The sequence below is a fragment of the Brassica napus genome, chromosome A3 (genome assembly GCF_020379485.1).
Source record: "Brassica napus cultivar Da-Ae chromosome A3, Da-Ae, whole genome shotgun sequence".
Lineage (NCBI taxonomy): Eukaryota > Viridiplantae > Streptophyta > Magnoliopsida > Brassicales > Brassicaceae > Brassica > Brassica napus.
The window spans coordinates 6463580-6489602 of NC_063436.1; the positions used below are offsets into that span (position 1 = coordinate 6463580).

A 26023-nucleotide genomic window follows, 5' to 3' on the forward strand; every position below is an offset into this window, starting at 1 on the left:
TGAGAAGAGGACATGCCTGATACTGCTTCTGTCTGAAACCAAAGCTCAAAAATCATCTTCCGTGGATGATGTCTTGTTTTCTTCTTTTCTTTTCTTGTAACAGCTTTGTTGAATGATCTTGTTCTGTAAAACTAGAAAGAGCTTTTAGAGAGAGAGAGAGCAAAATGAGTAGAGATTCTGATATGCTCAAAGTAATATTCATTCATGCAAAATATTCCCACGGCATATACCCCCTTTCACGATCATTGTTTACGGTTTGCGAACCTTTCCTCAATTCACATCGTAATGAAAAGTCTTGGGCCAGAGGCCCATTAAGCCCCTTTTGCTGATTCTCTCTTTTATTTTTTGGGTACAACCTCCATTGACAGAAGGAAGGAAGCAGCAAAAAAACATGGCTGCAACTGGTCCTCGAACTGCGCCTTTCAACCAAAATTGGGATTTCAGCTGGTATGTTCAGCTTCTGGTTTCTCTGTATCTAGTGATAGAACATACTAATTCAATTATTCAAATCTTGAGTCTGGCAAGTTTGAAGGAATCTCTTTGATTTTAGAGTCCAAAGTTTCGATCTTTACCCACATTAACAGCCTATACGACCTAATTTCATTATCTCCGCTCATTTAGATTATTTCGCACTTACTTTTGTACGAGTTTGCCCTTTGAGGATCACACTGTTATAGACTTGATGAAATTTTTCAATTTGATTTTTTTTTTTTTTGTGGTAGAAAGTTTCGGGCTGTGATTATCTTGTAAGAGTTTTTTTTGTATGGGCTAAATTTGCAGCAACTTGGATGTGAATTTCGAAACGGAACAACAAGCTTTCATTGCGTACACATCATTGGCTGTTGATAAAGAGGTTTGAAAGTTTCTCAATTCACTCTTGTTATAGTTTCTTATGCTGTGACCGTTAATGCAGTTGCAGCCTGATAAGGTGAGAAGAGTCATGTCCGTATCAAACAACAAGCTTTCTGTGTGAGTTTCTCAAAGTTAATCTATCCTGCTTAAATCGTTTTAAAACTGATTGATGCCTAATTGGAAATCTTTCGGGTCCGTTTACTAGTTTTTTTTTTATATTTGCTCATTGGATAACTTTACAGCCACTTTGAGGCAATAGAGGCAAGGCTTCTTCGAGCATCCTTCTCTGCGTTTCTTGACGTTCTTACACTGGCCACAAGAACAATTCAAGAATTTGGGCAATTCTGAAAGCACCAATGTGTAGACGAATGTTGATTCTTTCTCTTTGTCCCTTCAAGAATTCAATTATTGTAGTGTTTATCAAGCAGTGTATTGTTATGTTGTGGCTGAATCGAAGTGTAAAATATATTACATTTAAAGCTTATGATTTTGACTAGGTTTGCGACTTGCGAGATCGGTTAGAATGGTTTGTTTGGTTTGGGTGATTCGGTTTCTTTTCTTTTCTCTATGAGTTTCAATCTCAACAAGTAAGAATTGATGCTTCTGAATTTCGTTTTCATTTTGGAAAAGAATGCATTTGGATTTTGATGTATGTATTTTATAAGTTTCTTGACCATCAATGATGGTCATTAACCTGGTTAACATGATGAGCTCTCATTTGTAAGAATCCCGAGCTAGTATTCTAATTTTGAAGAATTCAATGACCATGGATTTTCCAATATATATATATGCTCATCAAGGTCTACACTCCCAAAAAAAACAATTACGTAGATCTCAAACAAGAAGTTTATTTTCAAAAACCAATTACATGGATCTAAAACAAGAAGTTTATTTCTGGAAAAACAATGACATATTTATTTTCAAACTCCATATAATGTAGTTTATTTCCAAACTCCATTAAATCATCTGATTGTTAGTTAAGGTGTTGGTGTTTCTCACAATGCATGTAGAATCCGACTCATATGATGGTCCTCAACAGATCATTACTTTCAGTAACATATTTGCAGTGACTTCTGTTTTGCTATAAACCTCTATCCAGGACTTAGAATTGTTAGTATATTATTAGAAATTTATTTAGCTCCTTATTGTGTTTGAGGTACTTGGTGTAAGTGGTGTAAAACCCTTTTTCCTAAAATGATCTTTATGCTTTCCAGGGATGAATTCAACCAGGAAGATATGGAATTGGTTCAGTTTGTGATCAATATATTCAGGAATTTACCGACTATCCATGATATTCCACCGCTTCAAAAGGCTAGAGAATTCATTGGTTAATTTCTGTGGCTGAGGGTCAGTTTCTTGAACTCATGTCCAGTGAAAACGGATGGACATATTTCTTATAATTATTCTGTCTACCGAGAGTTCTAACAGCTTGTTAACAGCTTGTCACTCAGTCTAGTGACTAGTTGTTCAATCCAAACAAGTTTTCCTTTTCCATTTCTTACTTATTCTTTCCGGTTGCTAATGCAGTTTTGCAATTATTTCTCTTAATTCCTTTACAATTTAGATAACAGAGAACAAAATTATACTACTAATATGTATTTCAGACTTTATTATTGCTATTGGTTTGCAGTAAATCTGCTTCTTAAAAGATAAAACTTTTTTTGCTTGAATAATCTGTATTTATAGTTTCATATGCTATTTTCGCTTGCTTAGATGATTTTGAATTTCATAAAACTTTTATAAATGTGTCAATCTGTATGTACTATGTACACCAGTAAAAGTTTTGTGTTTCTTTACCAATATGCTATTTTGAAGTGATTTTGTAAGACTAAGCATTCTATTCTCTAAACTCGGTGTTGATCAATCGTTTTAAAACTTCCGAATATGTAATAAATAACTGAATATCTTTATTTGTATTTTAAGTCTGGTTTAGGCATTCTTTACGCCTATATGCATTCTACGTTCTTTAATTTAAAGGCTTACTGAACAGGTTGTAAAAAAAGAATTGTATACGTGACTTTGTCTATGTAACTTAGTATTCATAACTGGTTGACCAAACCATTCGACAAATATATGGATATTTGCTGACAAGAAACAAGACCAAGGACAATAATTAACAAAACCCTCTCTAATGTCCAGGAGATACTTATGTCTCAGTGTTATTAATTATACCTCGTGTTGTAATCAATAGACGACCAACAAACATTCCCTTCGAGATTTGAGAGATTCATATCATTAATTGCATTTCTCAAACTACACGATTAAAACCTTATTTCGAGTATCTCAGACGTAACCCATAAAAAGACAGGACATGAGGAGATAAGTCTCTCGAAAGTGGCCTCTTTGGGATTCATCATAGATATTAAGTGCAAAATCCTCAGACTAGGTAAGTAAATAAACTCTGAATCACGCAAGAAGACGCCATCGAGTTTTAAAGATACCAGTGTCTCGCAGACATAAAGGCTTAGGGGCATCCCATGAAAATAAGCCCTAAACCGCCTGTAACAAAATTTAGGGATATGAGGACTATCTGGATCAGTCCGAACATCTAGATGTTGGATCTTTCGCTTAACTGCTGCATCAATCCATGGTGTGACGTAAGAATTGTAATAATCTACACCTTTATTCGAATCTACACCTTAATTTGACTCCACATCTAACTCAACTTTGTCTATGCTTGAAACCCTGTCGGAATCGAAAAACCTGTCACCAAAATTAACCAAGGCATCTTTTTTCTGGAAGACTCGATAATTCAATCCTAAACGAGGAACCCAAAGCCAGAGAGTCCTCCATCTGGTGGACAGAACACTCGTTCTTACAGCATCCTTTGTGGGAAGATGATAAAGTACTCGACAGATCAAAGGATCAGGCAATTCGCTTATCCTATCTAGTTCATTATTAAGCCACACTTCCGGTTTTCTTCTTCTAGCCATATATATTTCTTTTGTTCTGAACTGTTTTGTCTGCATAACAAAAATTGGAAACCAAAGTTTCAATAAGGATGGATTCCAAGGTTCACTAGAAGATGAATCAAACAAGACCACAACGAGACTAGTCAGCCTAGGGTTTATTTCTTGTAATAAGAAAAGTGGATGAAAAACCGAATGTTCGATCAAAAGAAATGAAATCACTTACTCCCGTCACAATTGGCGAAGAGAAAGGAAAGATTCAGATTGTCTGGGAATTTGGAGTCTCTAGCCAGAGTAGAGTGCTTTGATCTGAAAGAAAAATGTTAATTTATGTTTTTGTTTGTTTGAAAGTTTATGTTTTTTTAAGACACCCTCAATGAGGGGTTTTAAGAGAGTATTTATAATAATAATATAATAAAAATTGAAAAATCTATAATATAATAGGAGAGTTTCTCTCCTCCTAAGCCGACACGTCAGCATTTTGGTGGGTCTCACTTTTAAAAAGTGTGAAAAAATATCAAGTCTGTGGCTCGAACCCGGATTATTGAGATATAAACTACAACATTTATACCACTGAACTAAAAGATACTTTGTACATTGATAGCCGAAACTAATATATATTTATGAAGGTCGGAAACCTTTGCTTCTTCGGTATTCTCTGTGGGCCGGGCCTACAAATGTATTATGAGTTTCATTTTTAAATGAGGTTCATCACGTTATATGAAAAAAAAAACAATTATAGTTTTTCCATATTGTAAACTGTCTTCGTTTAACATGAGTTAGGGTTCTTTTCATTATCTATGCGTTCTAATAATAGTTTCACGCCTTCAGCAAGTTGTGGGACCCACGTTCAATTTAGTTTGGTGATTTATTTCTCACGTTCAATTTAGTTTGGTGATAACTACAAATTCTGATGCCTGAGATGGTATTTTTACTTAGAGGAAGCTCAGAAACAAGAGTTTCTGCAGAAGAGTTTGGTTTCTTGAAAGAGACATGTCACAGATACGGTGAACACGGTCCAGTGCTACATTCCAGGTGTATCGATTGTTTCAAAACGTTACCTTTGGCATATGTACTATCAGATAGTGTCTACACAACTCATGGAGGCCTCTTTCAAAGCTCCTCTCGGGTCCATGAAGATAGCACTTTATTGTTGGGTTCATTAGAAGAACTTGACAAGGTTGACATGAGACAAGTTGGTGAGAATGATGATGGGAATATAACTCTTAACCATGTTTTATGGTCATGTCTGTGGATGGCTGATGGTCTGAGCGAAAGTAATTATAAGGGACTTCTTTAGGGAGCTGATTGCACTGAGAGTTTTCTAAAACAATCGAGCTTAAAAGGTAAATGTAAAGCTTCTAATGATGTTTTCATTTGTGATTATATAAACTTTAATGTGTTTATTTTTACCGTCTTTAGATGATTATAAGATCACATGAAGGCCCTGATGCAAGATCAAATCGAGAATACATGGGAAACATGCTATGCGGATACTCAGTAGATCATGGAGTAGAATCTGGAGAGCTTTATACAATCTTCAGTGCTTCACATCTCTCACAAGTCACTTCCCTTAAACAAAGAGAATCCGAATGCAACCTGTTCTACTGCTTTTCTAACTGTCTATATTCACTCCACATCTTCCACATGAATTGTTATTATTACTCTTCTTAACTACTACTAAAGATGAATAGTTTCTCAACAGATTCTCTTTTCTACTGTTTCAGTTATCATCATCTGACTACTATAAATGTGTTGCTTACAACGCCTGCAGCCCTCATAACAATTCCCTAAACAGATCTGTATTCTCATTTGCTCTTCCTCACTGTATTTTTTTTTTTAAATTCCTTCCTCACTATTTCAACTTGAGGTTGAGAAACTTCTGTTTCTTGAGATCAAAACCAGCAATGTGCTTATTGGCATGGTTAATACTGGAGCTGTAAGGTGCACCGTCTATGGTAAGATTTATGATTAATTTCTTGCTATATTTTAATATTTGTAAATCATGAAAAGTGACAGTTCAAATATTTTTTTTCCTTCTGCTGTTTTATTGGACATCTTTTGGACATTTCTGTTTCCACAATAGGCACAAGCTTTAGTGTAGGTGGTATCTCAGCTGCCTCTTTCCTATGTTTATTAAACCATTCAGCCATTTTTGCAATGATGACATCAAACATTGGTAGCAAGGTGAACTTTCTTGCTTCCTTAATTACACCATTAAAAGATTCCACTGAATTGGTGGTGTCAACATTGTACCTATCTCCTTCAAAGTAACATCTAGCCCATTTCCTCTCTTCAACATTTTTGTCAAGATACTCCGCTGCAGAAGGATACCTTCTGCGAAAAGCATCATAAAGGTTCAAGAACTCAGCCACTGTATAAGCGTGTGCGCACTCCATAAACTTAAATGCACAAGTGTCTCTGTGGTTACGGACGTGGCCTTTAACATTTTGAGACAAATGCCATATACAATACCCATGAGCGGCCTGAGGGAACACTGCACCTACTGCATTGATCAAGCTTTTGTTTCTATCTGAAAGAAATACCAATCCCGGGACATCTCCTATCACTGATTTCAACTGTTCCATAAACCACATCCAGCTATCATTTTTTTCACCATCTGCTACACCGAAAGCAATTGGGTAGGTGTGATGATCAGGATCCTGAGCAGCCGCAACAATTAGAACTCCACCATAAACATTCTTGAGGTGTGTTGCATCCACAATGAGGACTTTCCTCATCGCGCTGAACCCTTCTATGCTAGCTCCCAAGGCAAAAAACAGATACTTAAATTTGTTGGCCTCATCCACTACCACACGAGTTACAGTGTCAGGATTCGTCTTCATCATTCCAGATATATGATGGCTTGTTCCAATTCAATACCATTGGGAAGTAACTAATCCTCGCTTCCATCTTAGATTCATCTACCTTGATCTTTCTGAAAATACGCTCAACCAAACAAGTGTATGTCACCTCCTCCACTGATTTTTTCAACACAATCGTGTGAATTTCATCTTCACCTTCACCATCTCCTGATATCCATTTTATTTCAGCCCCATCTTTCATATAATATCCCCCGTAATCAAAACAAATGATTGTGCAATGCGGATTTTGCATTTTTCCTGAAATAAAATGGAATATCATAAAAATTATCAATATTAAGGCAAATATTTCATTCTCACACCCTACAGTCTTCTCTCGCTAATACTAGTTCTTTTAAATCTACAAACAAAGTAATACCCGTAATACTAGTAGAACTAGTAAACATAGTAATATCAGTAATACCAGTAAATCTATTTTTTCTTAGTAAAACTAGTTATCTTTGTAATACCCAGAAATTGTCCTTCCACTAACTAATAAACTATTAAAGACGAATTTGTTCGGATATTTACTCTATCTTAATGAGATTAAAAGGAATTAAACAAATAAAAATCATCAAAAACAGACTTAAATATATATATATATATCTCCATCTAAAACCCATAAACATAGTTTCATGAGTACATTTTTAACATTACCTATCATATACACTACATTTAAATGATATTTTTTAAAACATTTAATCAGAAAAGTACATAAAATAACCTAATATCAACTAACACAGTATTCAAAATCGTCCTTAAAATCTCAAATTTTTCATGAAATCTTATATTTTAAACATTACCCTTGATATATGCTATATTTAAATGATATTTCTTAAAAAAATCATCAAAAACGAACTTTAAATACCTGTTTTAGAAGCTTCAAAATCGCCTATGGAAAATGAAGAAAAAGAGCTGTACGTACGAAGAGCAGTGGGAGAGTGAAGATATGTGGGGCCATCTTCAATTTCATTGGTTAAGGTTGTTTGTGGGCCATGAAGATGGTTGATTTATTTAATTCAAGATATAAATGTTATGAGGTGGATGATATATAATAAATAAATGGAAGGTTAGTTTAGGGTTTGCAAATACAAAAGGGTATTGAGAATAGAGAAGGGATATGGAGAATAGATATTTTCCAATAAGGGCGTCTGAGAATAAAGTCCACTCTCTCTCTATAAAGAAGAAAATAAAAGTCTTTTTTCTTTTTTCTCTTTTCATCTTCTCCTTCCTGTTGCTGAATCCGAATAACATCACCCAGATTTCTCAGGCAGACAAACATCATTGAGCAAAAACGATGCCGTATTGCGAGGTCGCGAAAGAACAAGTCGTCGACGCAGAGACGACGCTGAAGAACAATGCGGGGGTCAAGATATTCTACAGAACGTACGGTCACGGTCCTACCAAAGCTCTTCTCATCATAGGTAGAACTCTCTTTCTGCAAGCTTGATTTCAATTGGGTTTTCGATTTAAATGCTTAAAGTTTTCTCCTTTTTCGTTCAGGTTTAGCTGGAACACATGAATCGTGGGGTCCTCAGATCAAGGGATTAACGGGGACGGATAAACCCAACGACGAAGATGGAGACGTTTCCGATGATTCAGGGATTGGCCAAGGCATGGAGGTTTGCGCTTTCGACAATCGTGGTATGGGTCGAAGCTCCGTGCCCTCCCACAAATCTGAATACACGTAAGTCTCTATACTTGAGAACCTGTCTGTAGTTAGAGAGCTGGTCGGAGCTATAGATAATTAAGAGTTTATATTTTTTTTTTTTTTTACAAATTTGAGGAGTTGTATATAATTAAAAAAATTCCAATTTTTTTTTGGGAGTAGACCCTTTCTTTTTACTTGGATTCAACAAATTGTGAAGTTGGTTTTGTTTGGTTTTGTTTGTGTCCTCTCAGAACAACTATAATGGCAAAGGATTCAATTAGTTTGTTGGATCATTTGGGATGGGAGAGAGCTCACATTATTGGGCACTCGATGGGTAAGTTTTTTTTCCAGACAATTCAAGTGACTTTTGTTTGTTTTCTTCCTTCTTAGTTCTTACTGTTGTTCTCTTGGTGGCTTTTTGATGAAACAGGAGCAATGATAGCTTGTAAGTTAGCTGCAATGGTGCCGGAACGGGTTCTTTCTCTAGCGTTGCTTAACGTTACTGGTGGAGGTTTCGAGTGTTTCCCCAAGGTAACACACATGGCGCTGTTTCTTGAATCTTCCTTCTTTGATAGCTATATGGTTTTGTTCATATGTGTTGTTGGATCTTTTTGGTTTCTTATATGTAAAAAGTGATTTGTTTTTATGTGCTACAGCTTGACAGGCTAACACTTTCCATTGCGATACGTTTCTGGATGGCAAAGACCCCTAAACAAAGAGCTAAAGTTGATTTGGACACACATTATTCACAGGTGGCGGTTTTCTCTGTGGTGTGCCGAAATTCTATAAGAACCACATTTACATAGACCAGTTGTTTAATAGATTTGATGATTGGAGTTCTGGAAAATGGCTTGTATTGTTGGAGGAGGAATGTTTTATTACAATTTTCTTTCTATGTAAAGTTTGATGCTGTATTCTCTGTACGGTTGTTAAGAGCGACTAGATGATTGCTTTGGTTGATACATTGAATCATATATTGGTTACAAAATTGTATGTGTGATGATGTTATTATAAATGCAGGATTTTCTGGCAGAACGAATAGGAACTAACACAAGGCGAGATGTTTTATATGAGGTGAGCATACTGGTTTCATGCGGAGAAATAATGATATTATGATCAAAGATAACTAATGTTTGAGGGATGCCAAATGCAGCAATACGTAAAAGGAATATCAGAAACTGGAATGCAGTCCAAGAACGGGCTTGACGGCCAGCTTAATGCTTGCTGGTTACATAAAATCACAAAACCAGAGATCGAATGGATCCGCTCTGCTGGATTTCTTGTCTCAGTCATTCACGGAAGGTATGTTACAACAGATGCAGTTAGGATACAGAATCATCTCATGCTTTGAAGAATCTTTTACGTGTACACAAGGGTTGATTTTTGAGTATTGTTTTGTATGCAGACATGATGTCATTGCTCAGATACCTCACGCGAGAAGATTGGCACAGAGGCTGTATCCTGTTGCTAGAATGGTGGATCTTCATGGTGGTCATCTTGTTAGCCACGAGAGAACAGATGAGGTACCCTTTTTTTGTTCCTGTTTACTGTCATGTCTTTAACTTCTCTGTCTCTCTTGCGTCTGTTGTTATATAAAGACTTGAACACTAACAAGTCTTGCTTTCCTTAACCTTCTATAGTCTGCAGTAAATGTTTGTGGATATCATAATCCGATTTGACCGTACCTATCATAAAGATAAAAGACGGAACTAGAATCATTTCATAATCTGAAAAAAGCCTCTATTTGGAAGAAATCGTCTTCTTAGTAGCTGATCGACCATTGTGATTTGTAATCAATACTATGTTATGTAAACCTTGTTGTTAGTTTTGATAGCAAACTATAAAAGACTTACCAGGCTCTTGAGTTCTTTGTAAGAATAGGCATTGCTATAATAAATGGTAGAGGGAACAAATGTTTTTTTCTTGCTCTTGTCTGTATCTCTCTTATATCTCCTCAGAACCTGGAAGAAAGGATTGAACATGCATTACTGATCATTTTTGCAGGTTAATAAATCTCTTATGGAGTTAATAAAGGCGTCAGAAATGAAGAAAGCACAACCGATTGGACTAACCTGACACCTGAAACTCCCGGTATAAGAGTTGCACAAGTATCCACTCTTTCAGACCGTTGTTCTTCATTTTCGAAGCTTGTTCTGAGACTAATATCAACGTTTCCTTTCAGGTTATTTCACGAGGAGAATAGCATTGATTAGAACCTCATCAGAAGGCAAGAATGCGGTCTCTCCTCCATCTTTCATCATGGAAAAGTTTCATCGATGTCTACTTTTCCTCTTAGGGCTTCTGGTTTTGGCATTCGAGCATGCAAGAAGAGCTTTCAGGGTCGTCAACCCGTCAAAGTTGGGCCTTGTCTCAATAACAACAACACACCTATCATACATTTCAATTTGTCAGACTGGTAAGAAGTCTCCTCACTGCTTTAACTATGACTAGTAGAACGTTAGCAACTAGACTTATCCTAAACAGAGTTTTCGTACAGACAATTATGCTGTTCTCCAATGATCAAGCTGATGAAAACATAAAAGATAATTTTACTGCAAAAAAGAAGCTAGAGAAGGAGAGACCACTGCTGTACATGGAAGAGATGATAATAATACAAAACTGTTGATATATACATGTGTAGAGGAATCATTTCACAAGGAACATTTGTTGTAATTTAGTACCTTGATCGAAATGTAATATGTAAAATACAAGACATAAATAAATCTCATTGAAACTTTACATGTATTTTTTACAAGTTCTATATGCTATCTATAAAGGATTAAGCGCTTAAGATAAATTGAATAAGAATAACCACTAAGAAAACAACACATTTAATGCAGTAGAAATTCTTGGTCTTTGATTAAACATTCTATGTTTCATGAATCTTCACCATGGTTGTTGTAATATATGAAAGCCATGTATGAAGGTTATAGCTTCTAGTTACAAAACAAGAGCTAGTTCTAAAAATAAGAGTACAAAGAAAACATAACAAAGAGATGAGAAGAGGACATGCCTGATACTGCTTCTGTCTGAAACCAAAGCTCAAAAATCATCTTCCGTGGATGATGTCTTGTTTTTCTTCTTTTCTTTTCTTGTAACAGCTTTGTTGAATGATCTTGTTCTGTAAAACTAGAAAGAGCTTTTAGAGAGAGAGAGAGCAAAATGAGTAGAGATTCTGATATGCTCAAAGTAATATTCATTCATGCAAAATATCCCACGGCATATACCCCCTTTCACGATCATTGTTTACGGTTTGCGAACCTTTCCTCATTCACATCGTAATGAAAAGTCTTGGGCCAGAGGCCCATTAAGCCCCTTTTGCTGATTCTCTCTTTTATTTTTTGGGTACAACCTCCATTGACAGAAGGAAGGAAGCAGCAAAAAACATGGCTGCAACTGGTCCTCGAACTGCGCCTTCAACCAAACCAAATTGGGATTTCAGCTGGTATGTTCAGCTTCTGGTTTCTCTGTATCTAGTGATAGAACATACTAATTCAATTATTCAAATCTTGAGTCTGTGGCAGTTAAGGACTCTTTGATTTTAGAGTCCAAAGTTTCGATCTTTACCCACATTAACAGCCTATACGACCTAATTTCATTATCTCCGCTCATTTAGATTATTTCGCACTACTTTTGTACGAGTTTGCCTTTGAGGATCACACTGTTATAGACTTGATGAAATTTTTCAATTTGATTTTTTTTTTTTTGTGGTAGAAAGTTTCGGGCTGTGATTATCTTGTAAGAGTTTTTTTGTATGGGCTAAATTTGCAGCAACTTGGATGTGAATTTCGAAACGGAACAACAAGCTTTCATTGCGTACACATCATTGGCTGTTGATAAAGAGGTTTGAAAGTTTCTCAATTCACTCTTGTTATAGTTTCTTATGCTGTGACCGTTAATGCAGTTGCAGCCTGATAAGGTGAGAAGAGTCATGTCCGTATCAAACAACAAGCTTTCTGTGTGAGTTTCTCAAAGTTAATCTATCCTGCTTAAATCGTTTTAAAACTGATTGATGCCTAATTGGAATCTTTCGGGTCCGTTTACTAGTTTTTTTTTATATTTGCTCATTGGATAACTTTACAGCCACTTTGAGGCAATAGAGGCAAGGCTTCTTCGAGCATCCTCTCTGCGTTCTTGACGTTCTTACACTGGCCACAAGAACAATTCAAGAATTTGGGGGCATTCTGAAAGCACCAATGTGTAGACGAATGTTGATTCTTTCTCTTTGTCCCTTCAAGAATTCAATATTGTAGTGTTTATCAAGCAGTGTATTGTTATGTTGTGGCTGAATCGAAGTGTAAAATATATTACATTTAAGCTTATGATTTTGACTAGGTTTGCGACTTGCGAGATCGGTTAGAATGGTTGTTTGGTTTGGGTGATTCGGTTTTCTTTTCTTTTCTCTATGAGTTTCAATTTCAATCACAGTAAGAATTGATGCTTCTGAATTTCGTTTTCATTTTGGAAAAGAATGCATTTGGATTTTGATGTATGTATTTTATAAGTTTCTTGACCATCAATGATGGTCATAACCTGGTTAACATGATGAGCTCTCATTTGTAAGAATCCCGAGCTAGTATTTAATTTTGAAGAATTCAATGACCATGGATTTTCCAATATATATATAATGCTCATCAAGGTCTACACTCCCAAAAAAAACAATTACGTAGATCTCAAACAAGAGTTTATTTTCAAAAACCAATTACATGGATCTAAAACAAGAAGTTTATTTCTGGAAAAACAATGACATATTTATTTTCAAACTCCATATAATGTAGTTTTTTCCAAACTCCATTAAATCATCTGATTGTTAGTTAAGGTGTTGGTGTTTCTCACAATGCATGTAGAATCCGATCATATGATGGTCCCTCAACAGATCATTACTTTCAGTAACATATTTGCAGTGACTTCTGTTTGCTATAAACCTCTATCCAGGACTTAGAATTGTTAGTATATTATTAGAAATTTATTAGCTCCTTATTGTGTTTGAGGTACTTGGTGTAAGTGGTGTAAAACCCTTTTTCCTAAAATGATCTTTATGCTTTCCAGGGATGAATTCAACCAGGAAGATATGGAATTGGTTCAGTTTGTGATCAATATATTCAGGAATTTACCGACTATCCATGATATTCCACCGCTTCAAAAGGCTAGAGAATTCATGGTTAATTTCTGTGGCTGAGGGTCAGTTTCTTGAACTCATGTCCAGTGAAAACGGATGGACATATTTCTTATAATTATTCTGTCTACCGAGAGTTCTAACAGCTTGTTAACAGCTTGTCACTCAGTCTAGTGGACTAGTTGTTCAAATCCAAACAAGTTTCCTTTTTCATTTCTCTTATTCTTTCCGGTTGCTAATGCAGTTTTGCAATTATTCTCTTAATTCCTTTACAATTTAGATAACAGAGACAAATTATACTACTAATATGTATTTCAGACTTTATTATTGCTATTGGTTTGCAGTAAATCTGCTTCTTAAAAGATAAAACTTTTTTTGCTTGAATATCTGTATTTATAGTTTCATATGCTATTTTCGCTTGCTTAGATGATTTTGAATTTCATAAACTTTTATAAATGTGTCAATCTGTATGTACTATGTACACCAGTAAAAGATTAAAAGGAATTAAACAATAAAAATATCAAAAACAGACTTAAATACTAATATATCTATCTCTCTAAACTCGGTGTTGATCAATTTTTAAAATTACCTAATATATACATAAATTTAAATGATATTTTATTTGTATTTTAATCAGAAAAGTTTAGTACATTTTTAACCTATATCATTCTAACGTTCTTTAATTTAAAACTTCTGAAAGTTATAAAAAACAATTATACATGATTTGTATATGTAACTTATATTTCATAACTTATTAAACAAACCATCAAAATATATAAATATTTGCTTAGAAGCTTCAAAATCCCTATGGAAAATGAAGAAAAAGAGCTGTCGTAAAGAGCAGGAGAGTGAAGATATGTGGGGCCATCTTCAATTTCATTGGTTAAGGTTTTGTGGGCCATAAGATGGGATTTATTCAATTCAAGATATAAATTTTATGAGGTGGATGATATTTAATAAATAAATGGAAGGTTATTATAGGGTTTGCAAATACAAAAGGGTATTAGAATAGAGAAGGGATATGGAGAATAGATATTTTGGAATAAGGGCGTTTGAGAATAAAGTCCACTCTCTCTCTATAAAGAAGAAAATAAAAGTCTTTTTTCTTTTCTCTTTTCATCTTCTCCTTCCTGTTGCTGAATCCGAATAACATCACCCAGATTTCTCAGGCAGACAAACATCATTGAGCAAAAACGATGCCGTATTGCGAGGTCGCGAAAGAACAAGTCGTCGACGCAGAGACGACGCTGAAGAACAATGCGGGGGTCAAGATATTCTACAGAACGTACGGTCACGGTCCTACCAAAGCTCTTCTCATCATAGGTAGAACTCTCTTTCTGCAAGCTTGATTTCAATTGGGTTTTCGATTTAAATGCTTAAAGTTTTCTCCTTTTTCGTTCAGGTTTAGCTGGAACACATGAATCGTGGGGTCCTCAGATCAAGGGATTAACGGGGACGGATAAACCCAACGACGAAGATGGAGACGTTTCCGATGATTCAGGGATTGGCCAAGGCATGGAGGTTTGCGCTTTCGACAATCGTGGTATGGGTCGAAGCTCCGTGCCCTCCCACAAATCTGAATACACGTAAGTCTCTATACTTGAGAACCTGTCTGTAGTTAGAGAGCTGGTCGGAGCTATAGATAATTAAGAGTTTATATTTTTTTTTTTTTTACAAATTTGAGGAGTTGTATATAATTAAAAAAATTCCAATTTTTTTTTGGAGTAGACCCTTTCTTTTTACTTGGATTCAACAAATTGTGAAGTTGGTTTTGTTTGGTTTTGTTTGTGTCCTCTCAGAACAACTATAATGGCAAAGGATTCAATTAGTTTGTTGGATCATTTGGGATGGGAGAGAGCTCACATTATTGGGCACTCGATGGGTAAGTTTTTTTTCCAGACAATTCAAGTGACTTTTGTTTGTTTTCTTCCTTCTTAGTTCTTACTGTTGTTCTCTTGGTGGCTTTTTGATGAAACAGGAGCAATGATAGCTTGTAAGTTAGCTGCAATGGTGCCGGAACGGGTTCTTTCTCTAGCGTTGCTTAACGTTACTGGTGGAGGTTTCGAGTGTTTCCCCAAGGTAACACACATGGCGCTGTTTCTTGAATCTTCCTTCTTTGATAGCTATATGGTTTTGTTCATATGTGTTGTTGGATCTTTTTGGTTTCTTATATGTAAAAAGTGATTTGTTTTTATGTGCTACAGCTTGACAGGCTAACACTTTCCATTGCGATACGTTTCTGGATGGCAAAGACCCCTAAACAAAGAGCTAAAGTTGATTTGGACACACATTATTCACAGGTGGCGGTTTTCTCTGTGGTGTGCCGAAATTCTATAAGAACCACATTTACATAGACCAGTTGTTTAATAGATTTGATGATTGGAGTTCTGGAAAATGGCTTGTATTGTTGGAGGAGGAATGTTTTATTACAATTTTCTTTCTATGTAAAGTTTGATGCTGTATTCTCTGTACGGTTGTTAAGAGCGACTAGATGATTGCTTTGGTTGATACATTGAATCATATATTGGTTACAAAATTGTATGTGTGATGATGTTATTATAAATGCAGGATTTTCTGGCAGAACGAATAGGAACTAACACAAGGCGAGATGTTTTATATGAGGTGAGCATACTGGTTTCATGCGGAGAAATAATGATATTATGATCAAAGATAACTAATGTTTGAGGGATGCCAAATGCAGCAATACGTAAAAGGAATATCAGAAACTGGAATGCAGTCCAAGAACGGGCTTGACGGCCAGCTTAATGCTTGCTGGTTACATAAAATCACAAAACCAGAGATCGAATGGATCCGCTCTGCTGGATTTCTTGTCTCAGTCATTCACGGAAGGTATGTTACAACAGATGCAGTTAGGATACAGAATCATCTCATGCTTTGAAGAATCTTTTACGTGTACACAAGGGTTGATTTTTGAGTATTGTTTTGTATGCAGACATGATGTCATTGCTCAGATACCTCACGCGAGAAGATTGGCACAGAGGCTGTATCCTGTTGCTAGAATGGTGGATCTTCATGGTGGTCATCTTGTTAGCCACGAGAGAACAGATGAGGTACCCTTTTTTTGTTCCTGTTTACTGTCATGTCTTTAACTTCTCTGTCTCTCTTGCGTCTGTTGTTATATAAAGACTTGAACACTAACAAGTCTTTGCTTCCTTAACCTTCTATAGTCTGCAGTAAATGTTTGTGGATATCATAATCCGATTTGACCGTAACTTATCATAAAAGATAAAAGACGGAACTAGAATCATTTCATAATCTGAAAACAAGCCTCTATTTGGAAGAAAATCGTCTTCTTAGTAGCTGATCGACCATTGTGATTTGTAATCAATACTATGTTATGTAAACCTTGTTGTTAGTTTTGATAGCAAACTATAAAAGACTTACCAGGCTCTTGAGTTCTTTGTAAGAATAGGCATTGCTATAATAAATGGTAGAGGGAACAAATGTTTTTCTTGCTCTTGTCTGTACCTCTCTTATATCTCCTCAGAACCTGGAAGAAAGGATTGAACATGCATTACTGATCAGTTTTGCAGGTTAATAAATCTCTTATGGAGTTAATAAAGGCGTCAGAAATGAAGAAAGCACCAACCGATTGGACTAACCTGACACCTGAAACTCCCGGTATAAGAGTTGCACAAGTATCCACTCTTTCAGACCGTTGTTCTTCATTTTCGAAGGTTGTTCTGAGACTAATATCAACGTTTCCTTTCAGGTTATTTCACGAGGAGAATAGCATTGATTAGAACCTCATCAGAAGGCAAGAATGCGGTCTCTCCTCCATCTTTCATTGTGGAAAAGTTTCATCGATGTCTACTTTTCCTCTTAGGGCTTCTGGTTTTGGCATTCGAGCATGCAAGAAGAGCTTTCAGGGTCGTCAAACCCGTCAAAGTTGGGCCTTGTCTCACATAACAACAACACACCTATCATACATTTCAATTTGTCAGACTGGTAAGAAGCTCCTCACTGCTTTAACTATGACTAGTACAACTTTAGCAACTAGACTTATCCTAAACAGAGTTTTCGTACAGACAATTATGCTGTTCTCCAATGATCAAGCTGATGAAAACATAAAAGATAATTTTACTGCAAAAAAGAAGCTAGAGAAGGAGAGACCACTGCTTGTACATGGAAGAGATGATAATAATACAAAACTGTTGATATATACATGTGTAGAGGAATCATTTCACAAGGAACATTTGTTGTAATTTAGTACCTTGATCGAAATGTAATATGTAAAATACAAGACATAATAAATCTCAATTGAAACTTTACATGTATTTTTTACAAGTTCTATATGCTATCTATAAAGGATTAAGCGCTTAAGATAATTGAATAAGAATAACCACTAAGAAAACAACACAATTTAATGCAGTAGAAATTCTTGGTCTTTGATTAAACATTCTATGTTTCATGAATCTTCACCATGTTGTTGTAATATATGAAAGCCATGTATGAAGGTTATAGCTTCTAGTTACAAAACAAGAGCTAGTTCTAAAAATAAGAAGTACAAAGAAAACATAACAAAGAGATGAGAAGAGGACATGCCTGATACTGCTTCTGTCTGAAACCAAAGCTCAAAAATCATCTTCCGTGGATGATGTCTTGTTTTCTTCTTTTCTTTTCTTGTAACAGCTTTGTTGAATGATCTTGTTCTGTAAAACTAGAAAGAGCTTTTAGAGAGAGAGAGAGCAAAATGAGTAGAGATTCTGATATGCTCAAAGTAATATTCATTCATGCAAAATATTCCCACGGCATATACCCCCTTTCACGATCATTGTTTACGGTTTGCGAACCTTTCCTCAATTCACATCGTAATGAAAAGTCTTGGGCCAGAGGCCCATTAAGCCCCTTTTGCTGATTCTCTCTTTTATTTTTTGGGTACAACCTCCATTGACAGAAGGAAGGAAGCAGCAAAAAAACATGGCTGCAACTGGTCCTCGAACTGCGCCTTTCAACCAAAATTGGGATTTCAGCTGGTATGTTCAGCTTCTGGTTTCTCTGTATCTAGTGATAGAACATACTAATTCAATTATTCAAATCTTGAGTCTGGCAAGTTTGAAGGAATCTCTTTGATTTTAGAGTCCAAAGTTTCGATCTTTACCCACATTAACAGCCTATACGACCTAATTTCATTATCTCCGCTCATTTAGATTATTTCGCACTTACTTTTGTACGAGTTTGCCCTTTGAGGATCACACTGTTATAGACTTGATGAAATTTTTCAATTTGATTTTTTTTTTTTTGTGGTAGAAAGTTTCGGGCTGTGATTATCTTGTAAGAGTTTTTTTTGTATGGGCTAAATTTGCAGCAACTTGGATGTGAATTTCGAAACGGAACAACAAGCTTTCATTGCGTACACATCATTGGCTGTTGATAAAGAGGTTTGAAAGTTTCTCAATTCACTCTTGTTATAGTTTCTTATGCTGTGACCGTTAATGCAGTTGCAGCCTGATAAGGTGAGAAGAGTCATGTCCGTATCAAACAACAAGCTTTCTGTGTGAGTTTCTCAAAGTTAATCTATCCTGCTTAAATCGTTTTAAAACTGATTGATGCCTAATTGGAAATCTTTCGGGTCCGTTTACTAGTTTTTTTTTTATATTTGCTCATTGGATAACTTTACAGCCACTTTGAGGCAATAGAGGCAAGGCTTCTTCGAGCATCCTTCTCTGCGTTTCTTGACGTTCTTACACTGGCCACAAGAACAATTCAAGAATTTGGGCAATTCTGAAAGCACCAATGTGTAGACGAATGTTGATTCTTTCTCTTTGTCCCTTCAAGAATTCAATTATTGTAGTGTTTATCAAGCAGTGTATTGTTATGTTGTGGCTGAATCGAAGTGTAAAATATATTACATTTAAAGCTTATGATTTTGACTAGGTTTGCGACTTGCGAGATCGGTTAGAATGGTTTGTTTGGTTTGGGTGATTCGGTTTCTTTTCTTTTCTCTATGAGTTTCAATCTCAACAAGTAAGAATTGATGCTTCTGAATTTCGTTTTCATTTTGGAAAAGAATGCATTTGGATTTTGATGCATGTATTTTGTAAGTTTCTTGACCATCAATGATGGTCAATACTCAATACTAATACGATTGCTTTAGTTACACTTTAGTTACTTGTTAGATTGACCATCAAAGAGGTCGATACCAGTAGTGTAGTTACTTCTTATTTTCTTAGTATTCACTATCATTGTCGTAGCAGTTTTTTTTTTTAATTAGTGATAAAATGTGTAATTTGAATTTAATGATGAAGAACCGTATAATAATTACAAAAGAATCTTGTAGAAAACTCCAAACAATATATATAAAAAAAATATTGCACTTTCACACAGAGAATAACAGAGCTTGACAAGCATCCAAATAATATTGAGGATGCTTGATGCTACCTGAAAATGAGAATTGTGACTTTTTTTTTTGACAAACACTTTATTCACTTTTTTGACAGTTTAAGACACTTGTTGAATGAGAATTGTGACTTGAGAAAAGTTACTAGTCAAAAATATCATACTTTAGATTTTTCAAATGAGAATATATTTCTTACCGCCAAAAGTATTCAGTGTCGGTAGTATTGATAAGCTTCCAAAGGAAAGCGAGTGGCGACCTGGCTGAGAAATTCCACAATGATGGAGATGAGCCATTTTTTCAAGTCAAGCCTAACCGCAGAAATGAATATCCCAAGGAACTATCAAGATTATCTGATATACAAGATATTATTTTTTCATTAACCTGGTTAACATGATGAGCTCTCATTTGTAAGAATCCCGAGCTAGTATTCTAATTTTGGAGAATTCAATGACCATGGATTTTCCAATATATATATATGCTCATCAAGGTCTACACTCCCAAGAAAAACAATTACGTAGATCTCAAACAAGAAGTTTATTTTCAAAAATCAATTACATGGATCTAAAACAAGAAGTTTATTTCTGGAAAAACAATGACATATTTATTTTCAAACTCCATATAATGTAGTTTATTTCCGAACTCCATTAAATCATCTGATTGTTAGTTAAGGTGTTGGTGTTTCTCACAATGCATGTAGAATCCTACTCATATGATGGTCCTCAACAGATCATTACTTTCAGTAACATATTTGCAGTGACTTCTGTTTTGCTATAAACCTCTATCCAGGACTTAGAATTGTTAGTATATTATTAGAAATTTATTTAGCTTTCCTTATTGTGTTTGAGGTACTTGGTGTAAGTGGTGTAAAACCCTTTTTTCCTAAAATGATCTTTATGCTTTCCAGGGATGAATTCAACCAGGAAGATATGGAATTGGTTCAGTTTGTGATCAATATATTCAGGAATTTACCGACTATCCATGATATTCCACCGCTTCAAAAGGCTAGAGAATTCATTGGTTAATTTCTGTGGTTGAGGGTCAGTTTCTTGAACTCATGTCCAGTGAAAACGGATGGACATATTTCTTATAATTATTCTGTCTACCGAGAGTTCTAACAGCTTGTCACTCAGTCTAGTGACTAGTTGTTCAATCCAAACAAGTTTTCCTTTTCCATTTCTTACTTATTCTTTCCGGTTGCTAATGCAGTTTTGCAATTATTTCTCTTAATTCCTTTACAATTTAGATAACAGAGAACAAAATTATACTACTAATATGTATTTCAGACTTTATTATTGCTATTGGTTTGCAGTAAATCTGCTTCTTAAAAGATAAAACTTTTTTTGCTTGAATAATCTGTATTTATAGTTTCATATGCTATTTTCGCTTGCTTAGATGATTTTGAATTTCATAAAACTTTTATAAATGTGTCAATCTGTATGTACTATGTACACCAGTAAAAGTTTTGTGTTTCTTTACCAATATGCTATTTTGAAGTGATTTTGTAAGACTAAGCATTCTATTCTCTAAACTCGGTGTTGATCAATCGTTTTAAAACTTCCGAACATGTAATAAATAACTGAAGATCTTTATTTCTATTTTAAGTCTGGTTTAGGCATTCTTTACGCCTATATGCATTCTACGTTCTTTAATTTAAAGGCTTACTGAACAGGTTGTAAAAAAAGAATTGTATACGTGACTTTGTCTATGTAACTTAGTATTCATAACTGGTTGACCAAACCATTTGACAAATATATGGATATTTGCTGACAAGAAACAAGACCAAGGACAATAATTAACAAAACCCTCTCTAATGTCTAGGAGATACTTATGTCTCAGTGTTATTAATTATACCTCGTGTTGTAATCAATAGACGACCAACAAACATTCCCTTCGAGATTTGAGAGATTCATATCATTAATTGCATTTCTCAAACTACACGATTAAAACCTTATTTCGAGTATCTCAGACGTAACCCATAAAAAGACCATGCAAAATGGCCAAAGATAAGACTTTGATGAGTCTCCAAGTCACTTTCTGTTTTTGGCTTTTGTCCCCTAAACTTTCGACAACATTCATCTCTCACCCCCACACGTCCTGGGACCTCTGTCTCTCGACTCTCTCCCCTACATTTCTCCTCCTCTCCCATTCTAATATTTTTAACCTTTTCTTATTTATGAAAATGACTATTTTATTTTTCTTTCCTTACGCTCTATTCTTTTATTTATAACGCGTGGTCCTCTTCATCTTAAAACGTATAATACAGCTATTTCATATGTGTTTCATGTATATTATTTTGTTTTCTTGTCTTCCAAATCAATTATTCCCATGAGATATAGGTCAACATGCATCGTTCTTTATTAATGATTCTTGAAAAGAATTTAAAATAATCATGCGTAGTGTTTTGATATTCCTAATTAAAAGATAGATATGATGCCACAATGGGAATAAATAAATAAAAGAACTTTGTAGGAAAAGAGTATAAACTAAACTAAAATGAGAGGAAAGGGATGAAGGCAACAGCACATAATGAGAGGTGAGTATGGGCTCGCAAACTCTTATGTTTCTTTTCCCTTACCAAATATTAATATCTATTGTTTCTTACCAAACAAACCACATAAATATAATATATTACCGTTATAAAAATTAAAGTATAATATATCTTTGCTTCTATGTGTGGTCCCTTCCTCTCTCTATATAGACACTGAAACATATGTTCTCCACTCAAAACATTTTTTTTGTCTCCAACAAAAACCACTGAATACACTCAAGAACAGATATATATCTCCTTCCAAGTTTTTCTTTAAAAAAAATATCGGCCATGGAAGCAAACCAACAAGACGCTTCAATGGCATTAGTTCCCATAGAGAGCTTCTCTTACAGTTGGTTAGTTAACTTTCCTTCTTTAGAAGCTTCCATTGATGATTATCATCAAACCTACGAAGATTCTTCTTCTTCTTCCTTCATCGAGATGGACCCAAGATTGCCTCCTTCTAGAAGATTTTTCATCAACAAAGCCCATGAAAGTAGCTTCAAGTTCGATACCTTTGTCTCTTTTGCCGACGAAGATAACTCTTTAGTTCACGCCGACGAGCTTTTCCGTGACGGCTACGTCATGCCTTATCTATCAAAAGCCACGTCAGCAACTACCGAGAAAGAATATGAGCCGGTGGACACGAAAACAGAGAAGAGGAAGATGAAGACACGTGACATTCAGAGCAAGTCTCCTTGTAGAACGTTGAGGAGAGTCTCAAAGTGCGTTTTGTTAAGGTATCTTGATTTTTTGACGCCATTGTGTAAAAGATTAAGGAGATGTAGATCCGCTGGATCATCCGGAGGTACCGGTTTCGACGCTAGGATCCGTTTAACGACGTTGTCTAGAAGCAGAGTGTATTCTGAGGAAACGACGTCGTCTCCAAGAGTAAGTGTTGCAGATGATTGTTATTGGAGAAGGTCTTGTGACTCGGAGAGCTCCATTTACGAAGCCGTTCTTCATTGCAAGAAATCTTTCGGTAAGTTACTAACTTACAGTAAATATAATTATTTGCTTAATTATGTAATTTTGATTATTTGTTAATTATTATTATTTTGTTAATTTTAACAGAGAAATAAGAGTCAAGAATCCATTGAGAATGGGCAGGTAGAAGTAGAGGTGGAGAATATTAAGATTGAGAAGAATAAGCAAATTGCATTAACACGTTACACATGGAGTGGGAGAGAGCAACTTGTGATGTGTCTTTTTGTTGTTTCTCTTTCTTGAATTAAAGAGATTGATGTGGTGATCCATGTGAATGTGTCAATCTGATGTGGATCAAGAATGTCTTTTTTTACATGAGTGGGCACATATATAGCCTTATAGGTTATATGGGCAGCTAGCAGAATCAAGAAAATATTTTCAGATTTTCTTGGCTGTTTTTCTACATATATGTAAGTTAAATAGATTCTTTTTATATATGTAATCCTATGTGCCTACCCATGTTTTTTACTTTCTGGTCCAATTGTGTTTGAATATTCTTACTTTTTGTGTAAATTTTGTCTTTTCTTGTCTCTGAGGTCATACGGTATGTCATCATATATTTGCATGATTGAACTCCTTTTCTTATAATTATTGTAACTCAAATCAATTAAAATCAAACAAAGAGATGAAAAAGAGGGAATTCCAAAAACATGTCCAAAACTTTATATTTATACTATCTTGACAAAAGATAGTCTCATGGTTCTAATGGCTGAGGCCGGTGATCGATTTTTTCAAGCATAATTAATAATTTTCTTATTATAAAATCAAGACCAGGTATGTATGTTCCAAATATTAGTTTTGATTTCGGAATCAATTTTAGAAATTATAAATGTTTTTGTTAAAATATATAAATAAGTAGGTGGATTTCGTGATCTATATATTCTTTTGTTTTGTATGATTGTGTTTGTCATTTATATGAACCTTTAGCATTTTCTGTAGGATTAGTTAAAATACTGGAAAATCTACAATCTATCACATGTTTAAACATACCTAATGGTAATACATACATATGCAAACATAATTGAGAATCTTTGAAAATCCATAACAGGATATTTAAGATCTAAATACTTCTTTTTCTTTTTTTTAATCAGAAAATATGGCGACTAGCTAATTATCCAAAACTGAAAGAAGCTTGGTGTTTAGAACATCTATATCGACGAGGTAGAGTAAGATTAGGAGGTGTTATTGGTTTATATATTTTGATTGATTTAGAAATCCATATAGTATTTATAAATCCAAGTAAAATATACAAATCCGGAGGTTTTCCCTCGGATTTGAGTCTTTGTATTTTTAACAGAAAAATCCAAGCAAATCCATTCAAATCCATTATAAAATTAAATATATTAGTAAATCCGTGCGATTGAATAACACTTGATTTGATATAGAATTTATGAATCATTAAACCAATAACACATGATTTTAATACAGATTTAAAAATCATAGAACCAATAACACTAGATTTAGTTCGAATTTTCAAATCCATAAAAATACAACAACCAATAATCCCTACTTAGTATCTAACTTAATAATATTAAAATTTTAATAAAAAATGTTTACTTAATTCTAATATTTTCTTACCAATTAAACCACTTACAGACTTTATTTTGTTTCCCTTTCCTTTTTAGAGTTTAAGTAAATAATTAATTAAAACCATCTCAAATACTTCTTGTATACTAATATTTTTTTACAAAATTAAAAAAACTCCAATCCCTCTTTTATTTTTCCTATTTTTAGTTTGTTTTTAGTGAAATTGAGATGCTCTTTTTCAACTTAGGCTCCAATTAGTGACCATGTTGAAAGAAAAAAATTATGGTGAATTTTCTATTCCTCAAAATTTATACCAATTAGATTAAATTTTTTGTCAAATTATTAATTGATAGATCCCACATTTTTCCTCTAAATTCTTCAAAGATGAATGAATTTATAAAGAAAAATATCACTCTGCAATTTTGATGAGGAACAAAATGAACAAAAAAATTCTTATTTTTAATTTTTTCAGTTCCTCAAATTTATTTTTTATTTTGTTCATTTTTTCTATTTATCTTGTGGTCACCGATCGAAGCCTTAGTTTATGCAAAATATTACAAGAATCAGAAGTACATCAAGGTCGATCAGCTTGTAAAAGTATATATAGTTCATTGCCATTATAATAAAATCTAGACCAACTCATTTTATTTGTTTTTCTACAGTAAAAATATTATTTTCTGTATTTAAAATAAGAAATATATGTGTTTATATTAGAGAAAAATAAAAATACTATATATACATATATATCAAACTAAATTCACATATATTATAAAATTATATATTTTATTTATTAATAAAAATACATTAAAAATGGTCTAATGTGGACTCTTTCAAATTATTGTTGGTTATCAACTCTAATCTTTTTCAAAATATTTAGATGTGCCATTTTTACTTTATGTTAAAAACGTGAAACATCATTTTAGGAAAGGGGGGGAGTCAAAATTGAAACATCATTTTAATATTTTTTAAACTTCATTTGAAATTTTTAAATTTTTAAATTTTTTAATTTAGAATTTATATTGTTTCCTTTCACTTAAATTTACAGATATTTAATAATATAATAAGATTTAAATTTATCAGTGGAAATTCGGAAGCAAAACCAAGACACCATTTTATTTGGTTGAAAATATCATTTTGAAAGTTTAGAAATATTTAAATATAGTTAAACTGATCAGTGAAAATTTTGGAGCAAAATCGAAACACCATTTTTAATTAAAATCATCATTTTGAAA

At 34.3% G+C, this 26023-nt stretch overlaps 5 protein-coding genes, 2 long non-coding RNA genes and 2 pseudogenes across 14 annotated transcripts; 6 read left to right on the plus strand and 3 right to left on the minus strand.

The window, feature by feature from the left end:
- The first annotated feature begins 265 nt into the window (after positions 1–265).
- Positions 266–1348, plus strand: LOC106368963 (EKC/KEOPS complex subunit LAGE3-like). The gene is made up of 4 exons (XM_013809049.3): positions 266–447; positions 781–853; positions 914–969; positions 1095–1348. The coding sequence occupies exons 1-4, from the start codon at positions 392–394 to the stop codon at positions 1198–1200; spliced, it is 291 nt and encodes a 96-aa protein (XP_013664503.1). The 5' UTR covers positions 266–391; the 3' UTR covers positions 1201–1348.
- Positions 1119–4242, minus strand: LOC125601984. Its single transcript, XR_007334526.1, has 2 exons — positions 3988–4242; positions 1119–3815 (listed from the first exon to the last, which is right to left on the minus strand). It is a non-coding gene; the product is annotated as an uncharacterized LOC125601984 (long non-coding RNA).
- Positions 4243–5616: 1374 nt separating this feature from the next.
- On the minus strand, positions 5617–6607 carry LOC111213266 (protein FAR1-RELATED SEQUENCE 4-like). Its single transcript, XM_022714977.1, has 2 exons — positions 5829–6607; positions 5617–5743 (listed from the first exon to the last, which is right to left on the minus strand). The coding sequence occupies exons 1-2, from the start codon at positions 6605–6607 to the stop codon at positions 5617–5619; spliced, it is 906 nt and encodes a 301-aa protein (XP_022570698.1).
- A 1140-nt stretch (positions 6608–7747) lies between these two features.
- On the plus strand, positions 7748–10822 carry LOC111198522 (annotated as a pseudogene).
- An 837-nt stretch (positions 10823–11659) lies between these two features.
- On the plus strand, positions 11660–12607 carry LOC111213267 (annotated as a pseudogene).
- A 1845-nt stretch (positions 12608–14452) lies between these two features.
- On the plus strand, positions 14453–17703 carry LOC111213268 (putative carbamate hydrolase RutD). Of its 8 annotated transcripts, none has more exons than XR_002663281.2 (12): positions 14493–14712; positions 14792–14975; positions 15189–15271; positions 15368–15468; positions 15594–15689; positions 15958–16011; positions 16091–16239; positions 16343–16460; positions 16936–17031; positions 17123–17167; positions 17237–17358; positions 17426–17703. XR_002663281.2 is itself a non-coding variant. In XM_048773937.1 (12 exons), exons 1-11 carry the CDS (start codon positions 14586–14588, stop codon positions 17317–17319), a joined length of 1128 nt encoding a protein of 375 aa, XP_048629894.1. In that variant the 5' UTR covers positions 14493–14585; the 3' UTR covers positions 17320–17358; positions 17426–17703. The 8 variants fall into 8 exon arrangements, 3 of the variants coding, with proteins under 3 accessions (XP_022570702.2, XP_048629894.1, XP_022570703.1); XR_007334566.1 differs by having other exon boundaries at positions 16944–17048; positions 17439–17703; XM_048773937.1 differs by having other exon boundaries at positions 16944–17031.
- Positions 16526–16903, minus strand: LOC125602049. Its single transcript, XR_007334579.1, has 2 exons — positions 16795–16903; positions 16526–16578 (listed from the first exon to the last, which is right to left on the minus strand). It is a non-coding gene; the product is annotated as an uncharacterized LOC125602049 (long non-coding RNA).
- Positions 17704–18204: 501 nt separating the features above from the next.
- LOC106443378 (EKC/KEOPS complex subunit LAGE3-like) lies at positions 18205–19286 on the plus strand. Its single transcript, XM_013884942.3, has 4 exons — positions 18205–18386; positions 18719–18791; positions 18852–18907; positions 19033–19286. The coding sequence occupies exons 1-4, from the start codon at positions 18331–18333 to the stop codon at positions 19136–19138; spliced, it is 291 nt and encodes a 96-aa protein (XP_013740396.1). The 5' UTR covers positions 18205–18330; the 3' UTR covers positions 19139–19286.
- A 2789-nt stretch (positions 19287–22075) lies between these two features.
- LOC106437558 (probable membrane-associated kinase regulator 6) lies at positions 22076–23832 on the plus strand. The gene is made up of 2 exons (XM_013878464.3): positions 22076–23259; positions 23352–23832. Exons 1-2 carry the CDS (start codon positions 22569–22571, stop codon positions 23357–23359), a joined length of 699 nt encoding a protein of 232 aa, XP_013733918.1. The 5' UTR covers positions 22076–22568; the 3' UTR covers positions 23360–23832.
- The last annotated feature ends 2191 nt before the right edge of the window (positions 23833–26023 follow it).

Excerpts from the sequence above, each read along its gene's own strand:
- LOC106443378 (XM_013884942.3), top strand. The coding sequence starts at position 18,331 with ATGGCTGCAACTGGTCCTCGAACTGCGCCTTTCAACCAAAATTGGGAT. Across the intron at positions 18,792-18,851 it reads CATTGGCTGTTGATAAAGAG|TTGCAGCCTGATAAGGTGAG; the intron begins GTTTGAAAGTTT and ends CCGTTAATGCAG. Across the intron at positions 18,908-19,032 it reads TCAAACAACAAGCTTTCTGT|CCACTTTGAGGCAATAGAGG; the intron begins GTGAGTTTCTCA and ends ATAACTTTACAG.
- LOC106368963 (XM_013809049.3), top strand. The coding sequence starts at position 392 with ATGGCTGCAACTGGTCCTCGAACTGCGCCTTTCAACCAAAATTGGGAT. Across the intron at positions 854-913 it reads CATTGGCTGTTGATAAAGAG|TTGCAGCCTGATAAGGTGAG; the intron begins GTTTGAAAGTTT and ends CCGTTAATGCAG. Across the intron at positions 970-1,094 it reads TCAAACAACAAGCTTTCTGT|CCACTTTGAGGCAATAGAGG; the intron begins GTGAGTTTCTCA and ends ATAACTTTACAG.
- LOC106437558 (XM_013878464.3), top strand. The coding sequence starts at position 22,569 with ATGGAAGCAAACCAACAAGACGCTTCAATGGCATTAGTTCCCATAGAG.
- LOC111213268 (XM_022714981.2), top strand. The coding sequence starts at position 14,586 with ATGCCGTATTGCGAGGTCGCGAAAGAACAAGTCGTCGACGCAGAGACG. Across the intron at positions 14,976-15,188 it reads TCCCACAAATCTGAATACAC|AACAACTATAATGGCAAAGG; the intron begins GTAAGTCTCTAT and ends GTGTCCTCTCAG. Across the intron at positions 15,690-15,957 it reads TGGACACACATTATTCACAG|GATTTTCTGGCAGAACGAAT; the intron begins GTGGCGGTTTTC and ends TTATAAATGCAG.
- LOC111213266 (XM_022714977.1), bottom strand. The coding sequence starts at position 6,607 with ATGAAGACGAATCCTGACACTGTAACTCGTGTGGTAGTGGATGAGGCC. Across the intron at positions 5,744-5,828 it reads CCTATTGTGGAAACAGAAAT|CAAGAAATTAATCATAAATC; the intron begins GTCCAAAAGATG and ends ATTAAAATATAG.